Genomic DNA, 23,167 nt, shown 5'->3' with positions numbered 1-23,167 from the left:
TTTATTATTTTACTTACAGAATATGGGTAGGATAGATAAAAGATATTATTATGGTATCTGTTTGGTCAGGAAAAAATAAATGACTAATAAAAATATTAACAGGGTGTCAAAACATTAGTTTTTTTTTTTTTTATGCTAGCCAAGGCAGGTATTTGACCGCAATCGCACCTGGTGTTAAGTGAGATGCAGTCTATGCTATTGTGTTTCTACCAACATAAAATATACTCTTCCTTACTAATAAAAGTTGAATAGCGTCTGTCGTCATGTTTTTCCGAAAGTTGAAACTGACGACTGAATGAAAGAAATTGGTGCGTAACTATTCATCTGATATTAAACGTTTAGTAATAAAGGGGTAGGTCAGGTAAATGGCAAATCCACCAGCGGTCGCTCGATGACACTTAGACAAATAGTTTTATAAAACGTCAACTAAGTTGGTTAGGTATTTGTATTGTAGATACTTATACAAATGAACGTATAAAATGAGTTTATTTTTAAAAGTATAGGTACAGGGTGGAAACGATAAGTGATTTCACTTGATTTTTAATTATACAAGATATCGAGAAACTGTTTACTGTTCCTGTAAGTGCTTCATGAGCTCTTTAAAACAGTTAACAAAAAAGTTTCAGTCTTTAAATCAGTCAGTTATACAAACATAATAAAATATAGCATCGTAGGTGAACATTATTAGTTTCGGTTAAGATCATTACTTGCAAATCAAATTAGTTAAAAAAAGGAAAGACTAGGCCAGTCTAAACGCAACGTTAACCTATTAAATAATAAAAAACTTACTTTTGTCTAAGAAAATAGGCTTTCAAGAATATTAAAGCTTCAAAATCGAAACTCGAGAATTCTCGAGCTCCGGTAATTTTTTTCTCGTCTCGAATGAAGCCAAATTTCTCGAGTTTTCTCGAGTTCGAGAAAGCTCGAGCAGAAACTCTAGTCTCGCCCGTCTCGCGCTCCACCACGGCGATGCAGCGGCGCGCGGCCGGCAGCGCGTACCGCGGGGACTCCACCGCGCGCGACACCAGGTGCCCCCGGCGGCCTAGTGTGCCTCGCTGTCACAGCACAGTGTGCCTCGCTGTCACAGCACAGTACCTATGTCTCAGCATATCCCGCTCACCTTGTCGCGGTCGTGGTACCACTGCTGGCACGTGTTGAGCAGCGACTCGAGGAAGGTCTCGCCCGTCTCGCGCTCCACCACGGCGATGCAGCGGCGCGCGGCCGGCAGCGCGTACCGCGGGGACTCCACCGCGCGCGACACCAGGTGCCCAACGGCGTCCATTAGTGTGCGCGCCATTACTGCGTTCGGATCTAGGATGGGGAGAAATAGTTTTAGTATTAATGATTAGGTTAGGTTAAAAGAGAACAAGAAAACAAAGTAGATTAGCCTATCTACACTCGGCATCAAATAAATCGCACCTCCCGCGACAAGTACTTATCAAACGTATGCATCCCCACTTCCCACCAACATTGGTACCATTTGAAAGCCTTGTTCTAAACTTCATTTCATTAAAGGAAAGGGTTTTACCCCAAAAATGTGTCTTTACAAGGATCCAGAGTCACTTCTTCAAAAAATATGCAACGTTTACCACTGTGCGGTGGGACTATGGTTACAATAAATTAGGGTAATTGCGCCGGTTTTCCGTCCAGCTCCTGTTTTCGTCCATTTGACCGACTTGCCACAAACAAATACGGAAAATTAGAATACAAACCTAACTTTCCGTGCAAGTTTGGACTTGTTACAATCTATAATATCTAAGTAACAGTTCTGCCTGCATGAAAATGTAATTTGATAAGTAATAACTCCAAAAAAATCTACGGAAGTTGCTGCTGCACACAGGTGAATGGAAAACGTCGTCAAGTTAGAAAAAAAAACGCGTTGGTAGGGAACTTTCACGGTATGTTCAATTACTGTTTTAGCTACTTTATGTAAATGTTTTTGGCACGTATGTCTAACTAGCTTTCCGCCCGCGGCTTCGCCCGCGTGGAATTTTGTCTGTCACAGAAAAACTTTATCGCGCGCGTCCCTGTTTCAAAAACCGGGATAAAAACTATCCTATGTTCTTTCTCGGGACTCAAACTATCTCTATGCCAAATTTCATCAAATCGGTTGCGAGGTTTAAGCGGGAAAGCGTAACAGACAGACAGACAGACAGACAGAGTTACTTTCGCATTTATAATATTAGTTGGGATTATTAGCATAATAAACACTATTTTAAGGGTTTATTAAAGCTTTTGTATAGAAATCTTAGATAATTAAGTGGACTAATACTAGCATAACAATTTTGCAAGATTTTGGTTTTCGTCCACGTGGACGGAAACCCTGACACCTAGTTAATATTTTTAATAATCATTTTACTTCAATGGACCTACAAAATACAATGTTTTTTCTTCCAATATGATCTTTATTGCTATTACAACAAACATTTTAGTTTACGTCCACTTTTTAACAGTGATAAACCCATAAAAACCGTAAAAAGATGTGGACGAAAACAAAAAACAGCTTTAAACGTTGTTGTGTTTTCGTCCATGACGTCATGAGCAAGCACTGGGGTGGACGAAAACCAAAATAAGCTATTCCTGTAGATTAGTTTTCGTCCATTTCTCCTTCGACCTATTGAAATATTTTCCTGAATTTAGGTAAGAAACTTATTTAAATCTTTTTGATATCATTTGAAAGCTAACAAAATTACCTTTCAAATGATATACCAGAATCCATAGTTACTGTATTGTAGAGTTGGTTTTAAGTTAATAATTCAACTGCACCCTTTTTTCTACACAGCGGTCGAAAACTAGCGTACATTAGGACGAAAACTGTTTTTTTTGGACGAAAACTAGTGAAATCGCCTCTTTTGCATAAAATATTTATTGTAAAAAAACCCGTGGTATTTACTTATTGTCATATAATATTAACGTAAAGTAGACTATGTAATGACTAAAACGACATTATGATACATATGAGTAAGGGTATTTTAAAATATTTATTTCGCATCACAAAGTTGGCAACTCCGATAATTGGACGAAAACTAACGCACTTACCCTACCCGTAGACCCACTGGCAAAAACTGTTCAGAACGGTGGGACAACGGGTAAAAAAAATTACCCGTGGAACCACCAGGGGGACATGTTGGGGGGTCCACGGGTAAACGCCGCATTTTTTATGACTATAAAACTGTTAAGTTGAGATTAATCGCTATCCATCTATTAAAGAGGACACGTGAGATCTTTATTTGGTTTTATAACCATTAAAATTGATCTAATTGATCCCAGAGGTGAGCCCAAAGTGAGGTCTATTTTCAAGTTACATTTATGGTACCTATATGTTAATCATTTATTTAGAAATGAATTGTATTTTTCTTGAAGGATATTTATTGGGCTTTCAAATAACACCAATATTGTTGGGATACCATGATTGTGTCAGAAGAAAATCTTTAAAGTTCGCGTCGCGGAAGGTGCGGTTTATTTGATGTTGAGTGTATTTACACACGTGCACCTAACGTCGAATCCTGTCGTGCAAGCCAGCGCATCGGTCTAAATGCAGGGGCTTGGATTGTTTGACCATAAACTATTCCTATTACTCCTGTATCCCTGGCGGGAAGGCGCTGAGATCGTTAGCTGCCATTCCAATCCCAGTGCCTGGCCAGCGTATCAACTGAAATCAGCGACTTGGATCGCTTGACCATAAACTGCCCCAATCTCTTACCATAAAGTGCACACCTTTGTCGGCCGTTTGGTGTATTGGTTCAGAACGGACTACTATGCCGAGAGGTCCCGGGTTCGACTCCCGGCCGGGCAGAAATTGAAATGATGAATTTTAATTTCTGTGACGAGTCTGGGTGTTACTATGTATAATATGTATGTATTTACAAAAAAAAATATTTAAGTATGTTTATATCCGTTGTCTAGTACCCATAGTACAAGCTTTGCTTAGTTTGGGACTAGAGGCGTAGTGTAAAATGTCCAAGGATATTTATTTATTTACCTTCAAGAGCCTTATCGATGCACTCCTGTATTTCTGGCGGGAAAGTGCCAAGATCCCCTGCGTCGGCCGCCAGTCCCAGCGCTGCCATTCCGCTGGCCAGCGCGTCAGCTGACGTCAGCGACTTGGAAACTTGACCAAACCTGACAATTTATAAACCACTCACCTTCAAGAGCCTTATCGATGCACTCCTGTATCTCTGGCGGGAAGGTGCCGAGATCCCCTGCATCGGCCGCCAGTCCCAGCGCTGAAATACCACTGGCCAGCGCGTCAGCTGACGTCAGCAACTTGGACCATTTGCCCATAACCTGACAATTCACAAAGCTCACCTTCAAGAGCCTTATCGATGCACTCCTGTATCTCTGGCGGGAAAGTGCCAAGATCCCCTGCGTCGGCCGCCAGTCCCAGCGCTGCCATGCCACTGGCCAGCGCGTCAGCTGACGTCAGCGACTTGGACCGCTTCAGACCGGGAGTGAAGGACTGAGGCCTGACGCTTTTCCCGTTGCCGTTGGTCAGGGAAGACGGCGGGGATTTCTTCTTCTCCGCGACGACGCCTTGCTGTGGCTGGAGTTTGAAGTGCACGCGAGGGCCAACCTGGAATATGATATGCAGGCATTAGTTTTGAGGTAAATTCATAAAGGATCTAATTCATGGACATAAATCCTTGTTTTGCGACCTTCTAAAGGTAGGACTAAAGTGACCATTTGTTGTTTGGAGACAAGACAGAAACAAAATAAGATCGTTCAGAGACAGCTCGAAGAAAAGATATTGCTTGAGTAAGGAACCTACACACTAAAGAACAGTAGGGACTGGTGGGACATTTATAGAGGTATAAGAGGAGAAATCATAATTTATCTAAAAAGCCAAAAAGCAAAATTTTACAAACATTTTTAGAGCCCACTCAATCGCAGGGTCTTGGGTATATGCCCAAGAGCCCAGTGGGAAAGAGGGACCTGACTGTAACCCGCTGGTCTGTGGCTACTGCTCAACTGCCGCGAGTGCTGCAGGCCCACGCTCGCGTGCCCGAGGCCCTTACTGCACAGGTGCAGCAGTGGTGGGAATATTCCCGTTTAACCCTAGCCTCGCGCGCTCACCTGCGCGTGCGCCCCGTTCCCGTCGCTGTTGAGCACGTGCGGCGGCATGACGGGCCGGTAGTGCGGCGCCGACCGCGAGGCCCACGGTCGCGTGCCCGAGGCCCATAGCTACAGGTGTTGGAGTAGAGGGAATAGTCCCGTTTAGACCTAGCCCTGAGAGACAGGGGCGCCTGCTCATACGAATCTAAAGGGAAAGGAAATTGGTGGGAACGAGAGGTGGGAATAGTCCCGTTTAGGCTCACCTGCGCGTGCGCCCCGTTGCCGTCGCTGTTGAGCACGTGCGGCGGCATGACTGACCGGTAGTGCGGCGCCAACCGCGAGTGCTGCAGGCCCACGGTCGCGTACCCTAAGCCCTTGCCATACAGGAGTTGGAGTGAAGGGAACGAGAGGTGGGAATAGTCCCGTTTAGCCCTAGCCTCGCGTGCCAACCTGCGACCGCGAATGCAGCAGGCCCACGCTCGCGTGCCCGCGGCCCATTGCTACAGGAGTTGGAGTAGAGGGAATAGTCCCGTTTAGCCCTAGCCTCGCGTGCTGACCTGCGCGTGCGCCCCGTTCCCGTCGCTGTTGAGCACGTGCGGCGGCATGACGGGCCGGTAGTGCGGCGGCGACCGCGAGTGCTGCAGGCCCATGCTTGCGTACCCTGGGCCCTTTGCTACAGGAGGCGGAGTGGAGCGAATAGTCCCGTTTAGAACTAGCCCTGAGGGACAGGGGCGCGTGCTCACCTGCGCGTGCGTCCCGTTGCTGTCGCTGTTGAGCAAACTCGCGTGCCCGAGGCCCCTTGCTATACAGGAGTAGCAGTGGTGGTAACGAGAGGTGGGAATAGTCCCGTTTAGCCCTAGCCTCGCGCGCTCACCTGCGCGTGCGCCCCGTTGCCGTCGCTGTTGAGCCCGTGCGGCGGCATCACGGGCCGGTAGTGCGGGTGCAGCAGGCATACACTCGCGTTCTGAGGCCCATTGCTACAGGAGTTAGAGTATAGGGAATATTCCCGTTTAGACCTAGCCCTGAGGGACAGGGGCGCCTGCTCATACGAATCTAAAGGGAAAGGAAATTGGTGGGAACGAGAGGTGGGAATAATCCCGCTTCGCCCTAGCCTCGCGTGCTCACCTGCGCGTGCGCCCCGTTGCCGTCGCTGTTGAGCACGTGCGGCGGCATGACGGGCCGGTAGTGCGGTGGCACCTGCGCGTGCAGCACCGCCGACCGCGAGTGCTGCAGGCCCACGCTCGCGTACCCTAGGCCCATTGCCGACCTGGAAGGGTTAACAAATAGATTTATTACTTAACGGTATATAAATCAAATATGAGCAGAGATCAGGGAAATACCGCCCGGCTGTGCCACGTATTTATTTAGGCTAAGGTGTAAACGAACTAAAATGGCTGACAGAGCCCGACGGATTAGCAAGCTGAAGTGGCAGTGGGCAGGGCTCATAGTACGCAGAACTGACGGCCGATGGGGCAGCAAGGTTCTGGAATGGAGGCCGCGTACCGGAAAACGCAGCGTTGGACGTCCACCTACAAGGTGGACCGACGACCTGATAAAGGTAGCAGGAAGGCGCTGGATGCAGGCCGCTACCAACCGTGCGATGTGGAAGTCATTGGGGTGGCCTATGTTCAGCAGTGGACGTCCGATGGCTGAAATGATGATGATGATGAAGCTGTAAAAAGTAATTTGTTTAGTTAGGATTTGTAGAGTTAGGGCGTGGTGGAGCTAGAAGCTTAGCTCTACATGAGATCTAAACATTTTCATAATGGAACTGTTATGGTCTCGTCTTGGCAACATTGTACATGAAAATGTTTTTGATGGGCTGCAAATTACAAGGTTGAAAGTATCATTGCCATGTAGTATGTGCGACATTTACAAACCTCAACTGTTTGTTAGAGTTCGCTCCAATTAGAATTTGGTAATGTTGCAAATCAAACATATTCTTTATTTTTAGGTAAAAGAAATAAATCTTTTAGTTCTTTCATAAGTAGAGAGCTCACTGATAAGTATTATGATATTTCAAGATAGAGCTCCTACGTGGTCGCTATTAGTATTACATTTAAATGATTAATATTATAGGCATGGAAAGGCATGGCTAATACGAATCTAAAGGGAAAGGAAATTCGTAATTTCACTAATTAGCGAGCTTTCCTATCTAGAATAATGGTTACGTATTTATAAGTCGGAGGCAGTTTCTAATAATTTCTTAATCGAGCCCTAGATGCTATAATTATGAAGCAAGAAACGACAGTCACAGGTACATAAATAAAGAAGGTTCCTTATTCATTAATATTATCTTGCCTGGGTCGGCTGGTAAGAAACCGGTGCGTACCTACATATATGTACAGTGTGAGTCACGTTAAAGTGTACATATGAAAATAGATGAAACTAGACTTGTTTTTATCGACAAAAAAGAGGTCAAAAAATTTGAGATTTTTTTTAAATTTTTTATAGAATTTTTTTTCTTCCAATTACTTATTGTAAAGAAAACGTAATAACTTTTAAACTAAGCGGTATATCCTGATAAAATAAAAACAGAAATAATTCCAAATAACAGGCAATACTAAAAAAGTACATCAAATACACAAAAAAGACCAATAAATAATAAAAAATGATAATTTTTGAAAAAAATCTGCTTAAAAATTCGTGTTTTTTTGGTTATTTTATAAATTTCTCCAAAAAATGCGCCTATAACCGGTGGTTTTTATTACTTTGTATTATTTTCTATCGTATTATTTTTGTAAAACCAAAAATCGCATGTCTCTATCCCTATCACAACATTTGCTATGATCGTTTGAAGAAAGGCCTGCCACAACATTATTCTCCGCTACAGGTAGAGACAATTTTAATTTTAACTAAAATGCTTATTTTACTTCGAAATTTTTTGTTTTTATTTGAAATCTAACTTGTCTTTATCAAAATTACAAATCTAGAGCCATTTTCAGTTTTGTTATTAACGAAGCGTTGAATGGCGCGCCCGGAGAGGCTTAGTTCAAACGATCATTGCAAACGTTGTGATAGGGATAGAGACATGCGAGTTTTGGTTTTACGAAGGTAATACGATAGAGAATAATACACAGTAATAAAAACCACCGGTTATTGGGGCATTTTTTGGAGAAATTTATCAAATAACAAAAAAAACACGAATTTTTAAGCAGATTTTTTTCAAAAAGTATCATTTTTTATTATTTGTTGGCCTTTTTTGTGTATTTTATGTATTTTTTTACTATTGCCTGTTATTTAGAATTATTACTGTTTTTATTTTATCAGGATATATCGCTTAGTTTAAAAGTTATTACGTTTTCTTTACAATAAGTAATTGGAAGAAAAAAAGTTAAATAACAAAAAAAAATCTAAAAAAAATTTTGACCTCTTTTTTGTCGATAAAAATAGGTCTAGTTTCATCTATTTTCATATGTACACTTTAACGTGACTCACACTGTATATCATTACACAAGGATAAAAAAGTAATATCACACATTATTTTCTGTAACACTGAAAAACGGTACCTACTTATTAACAATCAGTTATTCAACGATAAAGTGAACTAGAAATGCATAATGTTCAACTCGCCTAACGAACGGCTTTCGCAATTGTCCAAGCAAGAATTAATTGAGCATCTGGAAATAATAAATTAAATGCCTCGTCGTGTACAATACGTACGTATTTTAGAAATTTACGGCGAATGGCCGAATGGTAGAAATAAATTTTCAGGTTTTAAAATTTTCACTCGCCGTAAATTAGAAATTTCGACTTAAAGATTACAGAATATTTTAGAGAGTTGTATGTGGATAGAACTATTTCAGCCAACGATTTTCTTCAGCTTTTTGCGCTATCAGAACCTTGAATAAAATTACATGGGTATTTTTTGTAAATAATATTGATTTACCCAAAAACTTTCAGGTCAATCGATCCAAAGCACCTACTATTCTTGTTAAATGTTCTTAGGTAGGTAGAGCTTACTTCATAAAGTGACTTATTTTAAAAATTCACATGGCCCACCCATCATAGAATTACTAACTTATCGCATCCTGTGTTTTAACTTTCCTCTATTTATTCACTCACATATTCTTATTTGCCTGAAATCCAAATGTCAATGACAAGGTAGTACTTAACGTTAATTTGCGGTCACCTTACATTACACAATTATTTACTTAGTGCGGTTGAATGCGTGCGAGCGCGGACACGATTTCGACTTGGCCCAGTCATTTTCTCATCAAGTCATATTAGTAGGCCAAAGTGGTATTGGCTATATTAATACACTTTTGAAGGTCTGTAAGGCTTTTATCGGCCTCTTTCCTGAAGCTCTACAGGACTATTTTGCACGAATAATTGAAAAACGTCCCATAACTAACAGGCTCTTTCAACAATCTAATTACTTAAGTTATAAATAATTTGTAAAGATAATTTACGGGATCTGCTGTACATGCAACTAACTTCGTGGTTTGCTTTGGCGTAGGCCTTAAATAAATCTTTACTATCATGTTTAGCAAGCAGTATTTGCGTCTTTTATGACTGCTGCTCTTGTACCGCGCTCTGTCAATGAACTATCTATAGTTCCATGTCGTCGGGGTTGACGGCCAGCCAAAAGGCCTACTCGATGATCTAATAGGTGTCACTACTATTACATATTCGCACTTCCCACGGTGTACACACGTAACTCTGTGTCGGACTCGGACCTCGTTGTTTAACTATACTAACTTCCGCGAATCGAGAGAATATGGTGTTTTCATTTGAGAAACAACTAAATAAAGATCTATATTGTTAAAATAAGTGGAAATCCGTGGGGAGGCCTTTGTCCACCAGTGGACTGTGGACGGCATTTGGCTAAAATGAACGAAGCTATGTGAAAAATTTCAGCTCTAGAAAGAACTCTAACCATTTGATCAGAAATCTATCAGAGAGAGCTCTACAAAAAAAATCTGCTGAAATCGCACATGGAAAGTAAATAAGGGAATCTCAAAAGGAAAATCGTAGGAAAATCAATATGTGTCTTACTTTTTAAACTATTTTATATCATGTAGCCAATGTAACCATTTAAAAGGCAGGACAATGATGAGTATGATGATGTAACTCATAGGTCCATTTAACCAATCCGCGGGCTGCTCGCTTCACAATCGGACACAATGGCCGCGCGTGAGTCAATCCAAATTAATTAAGTTATAATGCAGTCCGGACAGCGCGGGGCCCGTTATGGTAGGACTGGTAGCCCGATATGGCGATGGGCCTTAACCCATATATGCCCAGAACTATTTAGGTCCCAGATTTTTATGTATATTGGCATATTAACTCTATATAGGCCCATAATCATGAACCACGATGAGTTTTTGGATTTCAGGATTTGGAACTATATTTTTTTCAGTCGGTCGAAAACGACCGCCTGGGCATATATGAGACTAGCATGTAGATGTTCATAGTATAAAGTATTTTCAAATAATAGTCGTATTTATTATAGAATTAGTTTACAATTTTTTACAGAATATAGCAAATAGTGTGTAAAAATAATATTTGGTTTATTTAGAAACTTAAATAATAACACAGTTAGTACAATTTAGGCTGCAAAACCTTTGCCATGGAGATTTACACCACACTTGCTGCATTTCTTCACAGTTATGTGTTTGCATACTGCACAATTTCAACCAATCTGACTGGTGAGGATCAATCAAATGCTCAGCACCATATCGCCTTACACTTAGTGGTATATTAGACGGCACTGGGCGTGTTGAAGGTAGACTGAGTTCAAGGAGATCCATATTTTGGAAGCAAATTTCTAGCAATTAATCTTCGAAACTCCAGAGTTATTATTGACGGTGACATCAATCAACCATGTCAAAAACATTAGAACCATTTTTTCCTTCCCATCAATAACTTTGCCATAATAGTGAGATCACTTGGAGCATCTGTAGACACTTTGAAGTTTCGAAGATAAATTGCTAGAAATTCGCTTCTTACAAATGGATCTCCTCGAACTCAGCCTGGACCTTCAACACGCCCAGTGCCTCTAATATACCTCTAAAAGGCTGTATGGTGCTGAGCATTTGATCCTCACCAGTAAGAATCATAGAAATTGTGCTTTATGTAAAAACAAACAAGTGTTTTGCAGAATTTCGTGCCTAAATTGTACTAACTGTGTAATTATTCAAGGTTCTAAATTAACCAAATAACATTAATTTACACTATTTGCTATAATTTGATGAAATTATAAACTAATTATATAATAAACACGACTTTTATTTGAATTACTTTATACTATGGAAATCTACATTCTGGTCTCATATATGCCCATGCGGTCGTTTTCGACCAACAGAACTTTTTCAAAAAATAACAAAGCAGGTATTTATATTTTCACAACACTTCTTACTTATTTACTTTGAAAATATATTCATTTCAATATTTCCATCGCAATAATCGTTTAAAACAGAATACATAAAAGAATATTTACATTTTTGTAAGACTGGGTGCACTAATTTCAACAACAAAAAAATCTGTGAAATTCAATTTCAAATTCGAAAAAAAGTGGCGGCGAATGATCTTAGTAACTGTTATATTTGATTAGGAAGTTCTTTCAACATTATATTTATAGCGCTAAAACAGAAAAAAAAACGTAGAGTTTTTTTGTAATTGGCTTCGCAAGAGAACATGTACCATTGGGTCGTTTTCGTGCCTCTGGGCATATATGGGTTAAGGAATAGCCGATTTGAATAGCTCGCGGAAGTCGGGTGAAGGTTGTGGTTCTTTTGGAGAGAAACAGAGGCCCTACTATGCAAATACCAGTGTTTTTCTTCTTCTTTTTTTGTTGGCGATGAATTTGTCTTTTTTTCGTCAGTGCAATATGGGCACACTGTTCTGCCAATGTATGTATGTCACGAGCGCAACTTTTACACAGTTCCGTATTTCTCATCCAACCAGAAATGCTAGTACCTAATACAAATAGTACACCCTAAATATCGAATTCAATTGTTATCAGTACAGCACAGTACAGAACCATAAAAAGGGACTCTAGGGAGAGATAACGGCTAAGCAAAAACTGCAGTCATTTCCTATACAATCAAGCATACACATGAATTAATGAAGCAAAGCGTATTTTAGGATACTAAAAACAATTCATTACAACACCTAAAAGGAAGTTGCGCTAATGTTGTCAGAATCGCGAAACCTAATTATTGCAACTAGTGTGAACTAGGTGTTCAGATGAACTGGCATTAGTCACCATAAGGGTTACTCCGAAAAACGTTACGAAGCTTCGAATGTTGCCATCCCTCTCACGAAAAGCGAGATGTCAGCATGAGCGACGGTGAGAGATAGACCTGAAACTATACAGCGTTTTGGAGTAGCTCTACAGGGGTTATCGCCGCCAATCGCTGAACAGTTAGTCTTTGGGGGCGAATAATGGGCCAGGAGTTGAATATCCTTTGAAATGCTTTTAGTTTGGTCAAAGAGCGAGTCAAAGATACGAGTATTCAGTGTTGACATATCGTAATCTTTTTCAATGGAATTTTCGACAGAATCACGAAACCTAGCATTACAACTAGTGTGAACTAGGTGCTCAGATGAACTGGATGGCATTAGTCACTGGGGTCATCTCCGCCGATCGCTGAACTGCGACGAGTCTGTGACAACAGTCAACATGCGCTAGCGCATATCGCAACAGAAGCGCGTCACGTGCCGGTAATGGGCACAAGTGGCGTGTCCTGTCTGCTACAGTTGGACCTTCGCGAATAATGGGCCAGGAGTTGAATATCCTTTGACATGTTATAAAGCTTAGCCAAAGAGCACACGGCTCCCTTTACGTGTGATGAATGTTTTTATTGTAGTTGGACTCTACATTCAGTGTGATCTTTCTCGTCATGTAATTTTCATTTTCCTTTTGTTATTCCATGGAATCTACAGCAAGAGAATTAGCCAACCAGCGTACAAAACTATTAAAGTTGTACGACAGTTTTAGTAGAGACAACTTTCTTAGGTTTTTGTTCTAGAGAACTAAAACTCCATATACTTAAAACTCTCCATAGAAAATTTCGTACCATTTGAATAAACTTTTCAATAGTAACAATAAAACATATTAATTGCGACAAGGCCGAGGTCAACGGTGGCGTTATTTATACATTTAACTGCTGTCTATACAAGCCTTAATACGCTGAGATTTCAAATACATTAAGAAATATAATACCCGTTATGATAACGAAATAACGATCGTGTAAGAATGTGCGTTAGTATCATTTGTGAGACTTGTAACTGTTTTAGAATAGTTAAAATCAATCACTGAAACGGTTGATATTAATGAAGTATAGACGAAAGCGAAGTTTATATGATGGACCGTGACATTTCTAATTTGAACAACTTCCATATTTCAGTAAATTTCAATACAAACCCAGACAACTTTGGTAAATGACCTCGCATTATTGAGCAGCAGAAATCAGCAGAATACAAGCATGTGACCTTATAAATACCAAAAACAATTGGTCCAGAGGACCATAAGAGTCTGGTCAGTCAGTGTTTACGTTCGAATGTCAGATGACTCAGCGGGGGCTGACAAACTGCCGACAATTAGTGGAAAATGCGAACCTATCCGAATGAAGTCACTTTTATAAATGTTGAACGAGTGACCTTCAGAAGTTTAATGGCGTACGAGACAATACGCACTCAATTCAATCGACGTTACGTGACGCGAAGACAGTGGTAGAGTCGATAAATCAGCTAAAACTTCCAACCGGCCGATCTGGAGATCATTGGGGGAGGAAATTCAAGGGGGGAGACCATGTTCAGCAGTGGATATCCCGTGGCTGAAACTTTCAGAGTCTTAGATGGCATTTGGAAGAGATCAACGGCATATTTCAATCAGGAATTGAGAAGGATTTACATGGAACCATCATGATTAATGGTTTCGAGCATTATTGTAAGCCTCTCGAGAGAATCATTCGTTCGTATTATTCGCGAACAATAAGAAACCTACACTTGGAAGCTTGTAATGATGGCAGTTTAAAAACATGTTGCCTCCGTTTGTTATTGTAATTTCTGACACGGTAGAGACGATAATCGCAGAGATAAGGATATTTACCTGCCCATTTATGTAAGTAGATGACTTTTGCATTATGTCTATAGGCATTAACATGAAATATACGAGGGTTTGGGCTGCTTATGGTTTGTTTTTAATCCCAAATGACAGTTACAGAATACACATCTGCCTGCCTGCACGATAAAATCGAGGTTCACAAATTCTGGAAAACCTAACTAATAATGTTTCTTTAGGTATGTAATTAAATTCTAGAGGAGGCTTGGGTGATACAGTAACCGAAATATCTTCAGGGTGACATTCTAATAGCCTTGATCGAACTCGCATCCACCTGGTAACGACACTTACATATCCGAAGTAGAGAATCTTCCGCGCACCATTTTCACACACAAAATCCTTGGGTTCAGACTAGAAATCACTAAGCCACCGAAGCGTGCAGTATCACAGTCGTCATCTCACTGTTTAATTGTATTCAGATAATTGTTGTTTACTCGCCCCACAATAAATTTTATCAACGTCTTACATAGAGACCGTGCATCAAATCCTAATGCAAACTTGGCAATGTTGCCGTCCAATTACGTCTCATTTCTCTCATAGCATCGGCAGCATTATTAATAGAATCCAGTATCCGCTATCCGAGGCATCGCGGAAACTGGCTCAGCAGAAGGGATCGGCGGTGGAGCACTGTCGGGCGTCCTCAAAGGCACCGAGTGGTAATCGAGTTAGGTGTGAGTTTCGTTCGTTCGCGTGGTTCGTTGTCGCGGCGGAGCCGGGAACTCTGGCGTCTCCCGGCGCGCGGACTGTGCGCGCGCGTCGCGGTCGGCCCGTTTTGGCGCGGGCGTGCTCGCGTCACCGCAGTCGAGAACAAAGTGATAACAAAAACTACAATAATTGACAACACTATGTACCTACGCGTCTCGTCTTTACGTCGGCTCTATCTCACGATGTAGTGCCTGGACGGTCGCCAAAGACGTCGATTGCATTACGTTAGTACTACCGCTTTTGACGAAAAACAAACATCCGCGGCAAGGTCGAAATTTGTGTTGATATAAAATCTCAAAATAAACTGAACGCCGACTGAAGGAGAGCCGTATTGATGAATCAGCTGAAACTTGGACGGTCACCTTCGAGTGAGTTTTATTGAAGTGATGAACTCTACTGAAGGATTGAACAGTATTTCCAGCTTATTATAAACAGAAAAGTAAATGGAATCAACGATCTACACGTGGGACAGCCCACTCCAGGTCGTCTAACCAGTGGCTAGAGTGGAAACGTTAGCATCGCGGCGCAAAGTCAAGGCCCGCTATTCGCAGCCGGCACATGCCAAATGACGGCTATCGACGCCGCGGCATATTGACATTACATCACACATACGCCCTATACTGCTATTATGGCATAACGACTGATGAAAGATGCATTCGAAATAGATTTTAGAGAAAATGAAAACAGAATTTTTACAGAGTTCTCGGAAAATTGGGATTATGAAAGTTCATTATTGAATGACGAAACGACTCTACAATTTATTTCTGTACATAATGAACCAAGCCTATGCTCGACTATCTTAGATGTCTCTAAATAAGACGTATAATGATATATAAAGAAGATTCAGCATAAGTCTGTGTACTTACTACCTAGTCTAAAATTTAAAACGCAATTGGCATAACTAGATTTACAATGACTGGTTAGAGAGAGCGATTACTGGTCACGGTTGTCCGCGACTGCTCGATGATAAATCAGTGAAGATCCAAAGGAAATCATACGATTATAATTTTGCGTGTACGCACGAATCAGTCTTATTAATTAGTCGGCTGTGTGTCATAAAAAATGCTATCGAAATTAAAGTAACAATATTTCCAATTAATAATGTTCAGATAGAGATTTTAAAGAAGGCAGTAACTAAAGCTATATCTTTAAAAGATTAAGAAAAATCTACGGAAATTGAGAGCAATAAACAAAACTTTTACAATGTTTAAATAGAGAAAAAGTTAGGCTCAAATAGATTTGTTTATAAAATTCGACGCCTGTCAAGTCGCGGGCAAAATCCAGTAGTAACTTATGGATTTAATTTTGTTACAGTGAATGCGTTCTGCAATAAGCGGTCACTGAACGTAGCCCGCATCTTTGACCAAGAGGTCTCTATCTATGCATTTTGTATTGATGCGAATTGACCGCGCAGAGATTACCCTGAACGACAATGTTGTTCATACACAATGCGAGCCTACGTTTACTTTGATCTGTATCTCTAGCATGAACTACTTTCGTCTTCGAATCGTTTGCGTATTCGACAAAATTCGATACTCAAACTTTGAATTAAACGATAATGTGACAATTTTGATGCTCAAAATAAGTTTCGTGTAATCATTTCTCATAGCAAGTGACGGTGTATGGGAGCCCGCGCATTAGGCAGCCAAAATGTTCATATACCGGATTGGCTGCATATACAGGGTGTTAAAGGTAAATGTAGTATCAAGCCGATGACACTAGCCTATGTTAAAAAATGATGCCAGGCTGCCTAATGCGCGGGGTACAATTAGAGTAAATTCAAACTCACCTATTCTGTAGGTCGCTCGGCTTGGCCATGGTGAACTCCTTGGCGTGGACATTCAGCTTGTTGGTCGGCGCGGCTCCGGCTGGCGCGGCGTCTGTGCGGACACCTGTGCGTCAACGGCGTGTCAAGAGAAGAGGAGATAGGAAAGAGCAAGATGGAGATGTGGGGCGCTTGGCTGGTGCTTTGAACTAGTTTTATTGGAGTTTATATTGAGTATAGTTAACAGAGAGTTAACGTAGAATTACGCCCGTATTCACAAATCGAACGCACAGCATTGAATAGAGGTCTGTGATTGGTTCGTGTGTCACCCTGTGCGTCCACGCTTTTGAATACGGGCGTTAGATTTGGAACAGACCGAACCGAAACACACGCTTGAAGATCTTTTGTTATAGAGTCCCTGTCAAAGCGTAAGAGTTTCGTGGATGTTTGGCTAGATGCTATGTAAGTTTATGGAAATGTCATTAACATCCCCTGACACCCTAGAATAGATATCCTAGAATGAATGAGTGTATTCTAAATTCATCAACCGTAAACTAATATTCTCCTATCAGTACCGATCTTGATGAATCAGCCTCGACAGATCTGTATTAAGATTTCTACGCTTATGCACGATTTGAACTGGTCGATGTACTTTTAGTTACCACGCCTATTTTCTACCCATAGGGGTATTTTTAAGGTAATGGCTTGCAAGTTAGAAACTATTCTAGTTCAAATTTAAAGTTCCTAATCCGAATTTACCATTTACATCCGATCTGATGTCTGTTCTCATTTATAAAAAAAAAACTGTATCATCTGTCCTCTTCACATATTAATAACTAGAGAATTAATAAAACAATACACGCCAAGTGATGACCGGTGTATATGTACAATAGCACGTCAAGCTAAACACAGTGGTGTCTATCTCTTTGTAATACAGGCTACTTTACAACAAGACTGTATAGTTTGATAAGCTATTGTCTGTACACCTAGTCCGAGGGATGAAAGTAGCGCAAGCGCAGTTGACCGCAGTCACGCGCGGCGCCGCAACCCGATTGCGATGTTCGCGACTCGCTCGGTTTGCTATCGATTTAACACTCATGTTTACCGATATTAGAATATGTTTTTTACAATATTATTGATTCTATGAGCTAGACGATTTGCGGGTTAATTTAAGATGAATCAGACCATGTAGAGTCTATGAATATGTTAGTTGGAAGTTGATAATTTTTATGACTACAAAAAATACTAAAATAGAATGAATTTATGTGTGTAATTTTGCCTTATCTTCACGCAATGTAAAGAGGGTCACGTATAGGGCTACGGTAAATGACGTACTATGTCAATACTTGACTACTTCTTTAGGTACTTACATAAATAATAAAGCTTGTGAAAATTCCTGATGTTCAGTCACTTGAACGCTTTATGAACAACTACTCAAACACTACGAGATTAGCGCTATAAAGCTGACTGATGAGACGAGATACGAGAAGTCTTTGTTTACAAATCATAAACAGACCTGACGCTTCCGTGGTCGGCGTGACGGCGGTCGTCACGCTTGTTACTGCTGCCGGTGATGCCGCCACCGTGGTCACGGCCACTGGGGACGACGGAGCGGGAGTGGCTATCACCACAGGGGCAACCGAAGCCACTGGGGCCGCCGGAACAACTTGAGCAACCTGCGCCGCCTGAGCCACTTGAACCACCGGCGCCACGGCCACAGAAACCGGCACCACCGCTTGCGACGCCGGGGCCACCGCCACGGGCTGCCCTAGCGACTGTTTCACTATACACCGAGACATCCTAACCTAATTCACACGAAATCACGGCAAAACACGCATGACAAACGCAATTCCCCGCAACAAACATTCGACTGTCGGCCCGTTCCAAATATGAAGTTTTGTTTATTTTTAATTTTGGCGCCACTTTTGCGCAGCGACGTTTGCCAGCCAAGTACCGTTGTGCACAGACAATAAAATCGAGTACTCATAATCGTAAAATGTGAATCGATTTGAACAGAAGAAGAGGAAAATAAATAGATCAAATTAACTACGTGCGCTAAACAAAACTGTTATAAAAAATAGTGCTAAAAATCGTGATTGATTTTTTTTTATTATCAATCTAACCTTTTTTTTATCTCAGTAATGTATTGGCGCCAAATCTGGTACTCACCTGGAGGTCTATAAATCTCAAGTGTGGGCTTCCCTTTAGCATTGGTCAAGATCATGCTTCTTCGCTTTCCATTGTTGGGAAACTGAAAAGAAAAATCGTTATCTTTTATCCAGAATTATGGTAATTTGACTCTAGACTCTACCAAAGGTTGGATTGTCATGGTTTATTTTGGTGGCTTATACACTGCCTGCATCATGCGAAATGGAATAACATCATCAACAGATATATTTTAGACTGTGAGTAATAGGTCTAATAACGAAAATATGATCTGAACGCGGAAACAAATGGGAGATTCGGTTTAATACGTAACTCAATTATCCTACAGTCTTCAATATTGATAAATCTGTCCAAGGTAGAGTCTAACTCGCACGCAATGGGTTCCCTGTCAATGTAGAGCCAGATGTTAAAGTCGACTATAGTAGGAGCAAATCTCATACAGTGCTCTGACATAGAAATGAATAAACAGCATCAGAGACTGAATAAAGATAGGAAAAAGTAAGAAACCTTAAAAAGGGAAGCAAAAAAGGCACAAGCATAAAAATACAGTAGCTTTCGTTTGAATTTCGTGAATTGTGTAGTGAAAATATACACATTACACAGACGGGTTTTCTAGTCTAGGTATTTCAAGACGCATTAACATACCATTAGCAAAATGACGTAATGCCTAGTGCTATTCAAGTTGGCTTTGACTGTGTACATACTCGAAAACTACGTGTCATGTAGGCACATGCACGTCGATGCACATAAAGCCCCAAAAGCAAAGTTCTGTTGTATTTTATACATTCTAATAAGAGCTGTGTACATACTCGAAAACTACGTGTCATGTAGGCACATGCACGTCGATGCACATAAAGCCACAAAAGCTAAGTTTTGTTGTTTTATACATTCTAATAAGAGCTACTTTGGAACAAAGATGTATAGTTTGATATTCTAGCGAATGTATAATGATTAGAAAACCGAATAGACAAAAGGAATTTTAAGACTGAACTGAATTGTTAACTTTTGTGTAAGTTTTGAGAACTAGTTAGGTGCTCGTTTATTTACTGTACATAACAGAACATTTTCAGACGAAACTGACAGATAAAAAAGGTCTCCGTGAATAAGCTACCCTGAAAAATTATGTAGAAAGGTGGAAAATTTTGGTAGTTTAAATCGGAGCAACAATACCTACTCTAGGTAGTTAAGGTATTAAGTTGAGATGTGTGTGTTTTAAACCTGACTAGCTGACCCGGCGAACTTTGTTCCGCCTTAATGGCAATAAATGGGTATTTCTCATCGCCACGGTTCTCATCGTCACCTTCGTGGCGAATTTTATTTCTAACTTATTTCAACTTTTTGTAAACAAAAATTGTAGCGCTTGATGTGAAGATTGTATTCTCAGTAAATCAGTCAAATAGTGAGTCTCGTTTGGAAGATTTAACGTTTTGAATTTTTTGATGCCACGAAAGTGATTCTGTACTTTACAGCAATAATTTTTTCAAACTTGACTACTGTAAATGACTCTTAAGTGTTTATAAAACATACATTTTATCTTATTTTCATAGATAAATAGCAATAACATAATATAAATAGGTACCTACTTAACTACAAGATAAAATTTTACCGATTAGGTCACCTACTAAGTTTGACGCAATTGGTTTTAAGGGTGACACTGGTGGCATTCTGAAATGCTAAAGAAGCAAAAAACGGTTTATCAGTACCTCAATAAAAAAGAACTCTAACTGATTATCAGTCCCTCAACAAAAATGTATTTTTTATTTAGGCCAGAGGGCCTCGTATTTTTGTTGTACAACTTTTAACTCACACTTCAGATTAAATTTATCTTACAAATAGATACACAGTCACATATACAGACATACATACAGTCATACAGACAGACAACAAAAATACGAGGCCCTTATTTATTTATTGATGTACTTATCTCTACTTTACCACGTATAATATACTAGCTTTCCGCCCGCGGCTTCGCCCGCGTGGAATTTTGTCTGTCGCAGAAAAACAATATCGCGCGCGTATTTACTCACCGTTTAGACCTANGACACACTGTATATACATAGATATTATTAACTAATTGGTAGCAGTACACAAATACTGATACTATCTATTATTATTTGATTTTACATGTGTGTGTAATACAATGTGTTAATTGATTTCGAAAGGTTATAATTAAATATAAAAGGCAATCAACTACCACAGACAGGTGGTGGGTGTAAGTTGCATTATGAATCCGCCCACACCTGATATGAAAGCTGAAGAGTTTGTTTGTTTACTTGAACGCGCTAATCTCCGGAACTACTGGTCCGATTTGAAAAATTCTTTCAGTGTTAGATAGCCCATTTATCGAGGAAGGCAATAGGCTATACAACATCACGCTACGATCAATAGGAGCAGAGCAATAGTGAAAAATGTTGCGAGAACGGATTTTCATGCGTAAGAAGTCGCGGGCACAGCTAGTGTATCATAACTTGAAACATTTCGCTCTCTAATCACCTGATTGTGGTGCATGTTGTGGTGCGACTGCGGGCGTATGAAGCTGCGCTCGCGCATGATGACGCCAGGCGACGCGAAGTCCTGCATCCTGTAGCTACGCTGCAATTCGTTGCCGTTGCCCACTCCCACTTGCGTCTGCATCTTGCTCAATCACAGATTATATTTTCCAGCAAGAATGGATCCTCACTAACTTTTTGCTCCACAGATTAACACACGCTTTTGTTTTTTTTTTTAAGTGAAACTCTTTGGTAAATTATTGCGCTCTGGCGTTTTTGTTTTCAGTTTTCTCTTAAATTACTGTTCAATAAATAGTTTGATCTAATCAATAGTTATTTTATTCTAACTATAGATTACAAGACCCATTTAACAAAATAAATACACTAGATGAATGACTAGTATTATAGTTACTTTTACACAATGTCACACTCTTTTTTTATTTTTGTTAAATATATTTTTTACTATTTACAAAGTTCAATAAAATTGCTATAAAACGGGCTATACACAAAAATGCGAGTAGTAAACCAAGCTATATAATTATTTAAAAGTTAAAATCACAATGCTTATTGTGACGTCACGTTAGAGATCACTTTTCTCCGATTTATATATGCATATATAAATTAGTTTTTTGGCTCCATCTGCCGTGGCCACAGAGAGATGGAGGTTTTTCGATTTGTTCGTTTAGCGTACGACTAAGTACAGTACAAGAGCAGTGCAGGATTGTATGTGCCTGACAGTCACCGAGCGATCTCTACTATATTTCGAGGGGCCGAAGAGTCTCCAGCTCCAGACTCGAATCGTTTCGTGGGAGAGGCAGTAATCTGGAACAAACAAACGTTTCATTGAAACAAAAATACATACATAGTGCACTTGTTTTACTTTAGCTGATGACACTCCAGAACTTGGGACAGGCCAGCAGTGTAAAAAACTATTTCAAATGTCATAAAATATGATTTTAATATGGATGTTATAGAGATGAAAAAATTTATGTCAACGACATCTTATTGAATGATTATGTGGTTCATAATATTAATTTTCATAATTTTCAACACCTAGGTGTTGTATGTATTATGACCTATTATGTAGTTCAACTGACGACAATGTACCTATGCGATAATGGCAACAAGTCAAAAATACGAAAAAAGTTATTAATGAAAATTCTGCTAAAAGTTGGACAAAGACAAAACACATTTGGCCAAGTGCCAAGACTGTCAGCGCATTGTAAAGCGATAAAATATATTTTTACACAAATACCGCCACTTCCTTTGCCGGGTTTCCTTAATTAGATCTGAGTAAAAATATTTAAAATTTATGTTTCAGTAATCGGCGTTTTGTTATTTTTTAACCCTGTCTGTTGGTTATGAAGTTTGTTTAATTCGTCTCCGGATTTTTTGAAATTTATGTTTACAAGTATCATGCAAGATTCAGAGGGCAAGAAAAAAAATTGAGCCTGCAGCTTAGAGTTTTACATTGATAGCACACGCGAAGAAACAAAAGAAAATTTGCGGATCTTAAAAAACACACCCCTTTATTACAAAGAATGCGCGTTGAATACTGGAATAAATTAATATTTAGCATAGAAAGCTCTGCATCAAAAGCTATGCACACATGACCTTACACAGCTGGAGGTAGATTAAAATTATTCTACTACCCACACACATTTTGCGTAAAGTGTGCTTGTCGAAAGAGGTTGGCGTGATTGGCTACGTTTTGAAACCTGCCAATAATCGCTGATCGCACTATCAGCACTACAATTAAAATTTTTGCGACTTTTTACAGTCATTCTGATTTACAGCGTCAATTAAACAATTAGTAGGTATTTTGTCGATTTCTACTTATGGAGAGAATAATTAAGTTTGTAGCTTAATGTTTAAGGTTTGGTAGAGTCAGTCGTTGATTTTAAATAGCTCTTTATAAAT

At 40.1% G+C, this 23,167-nt stretch overlaps 1 protein-coding gene across 4 annotated transcripts in view; it reads right to left on the bottom strand.

Annotated features, from left to right (window-relative positions):
- Nucleotides 1–945: 945 nt before the first annotated feature.
- The window catches only part of LOC114352294 (calphotin), a 30,516-nt gene continuing 8,294 nt past the window's right edge, over nt 946–23,167 (bottom strand). Inside the window, exons 3-8 of one of the 4 annotated variants that reach the window (XM_028303833.1) lie at nt 21,252–22,069; nt 18,762–18,843; nt 16,617–16,719; nt 6,178–6,319; nt 4,309–4,573; nt 946–1,311 (exon numbers count right to left, since the gene is read on the bottom strand). In XM_028303833.1, the coding sequence (XP_028159634.1) occupies nt 1,103–1,311; nt 4,309–4,573; nt 6,178–6,319; nt 16,617–16,719; nt 18,762–18,843; nt 21,252–21,392 (942 nt within the window). In that variant the 5' untranslated portion in view covers nt 21,393–22,069 and the 3' untranslated portion in view covers nt 946–1,102. Of the gene's footprint in view, nt 1,312–4,308; nt 4,574–6,177; nt 6,320–16,616; nt 16,720–18,108; nt 18,479–18,761; nt 18,844–21,251; nt 22,070–23,167 lie in introns of those variants that run through there. The other 3 variants (XM_028303835.1, XM_028303832.1, XM_028303831.1) reach the window with 3 other exon arrangements.

Source organism: Ostrinia furnacalis, unplaced genomic scaffold (genome assembly GCF_004193835.3).
Source record: "Ostrinia furnacalis isolate ACB-3 unplaced genomic scaffold, ASM419383v2 OfSCF1306, whole genome shotgun sequence".
NCBI classification, from domain to species: Eukaryota; Metazoa; Arthropoda; class Insecta; order Lepidoptera; family Crambidae; genus Ostrinia; species Ostrinia furnacalis.
The sequence above is the reverse complement of the archived record's forward strand: the minus strand, read 5'-3'. Positions and strand labels throughout refer to the sequence as shown.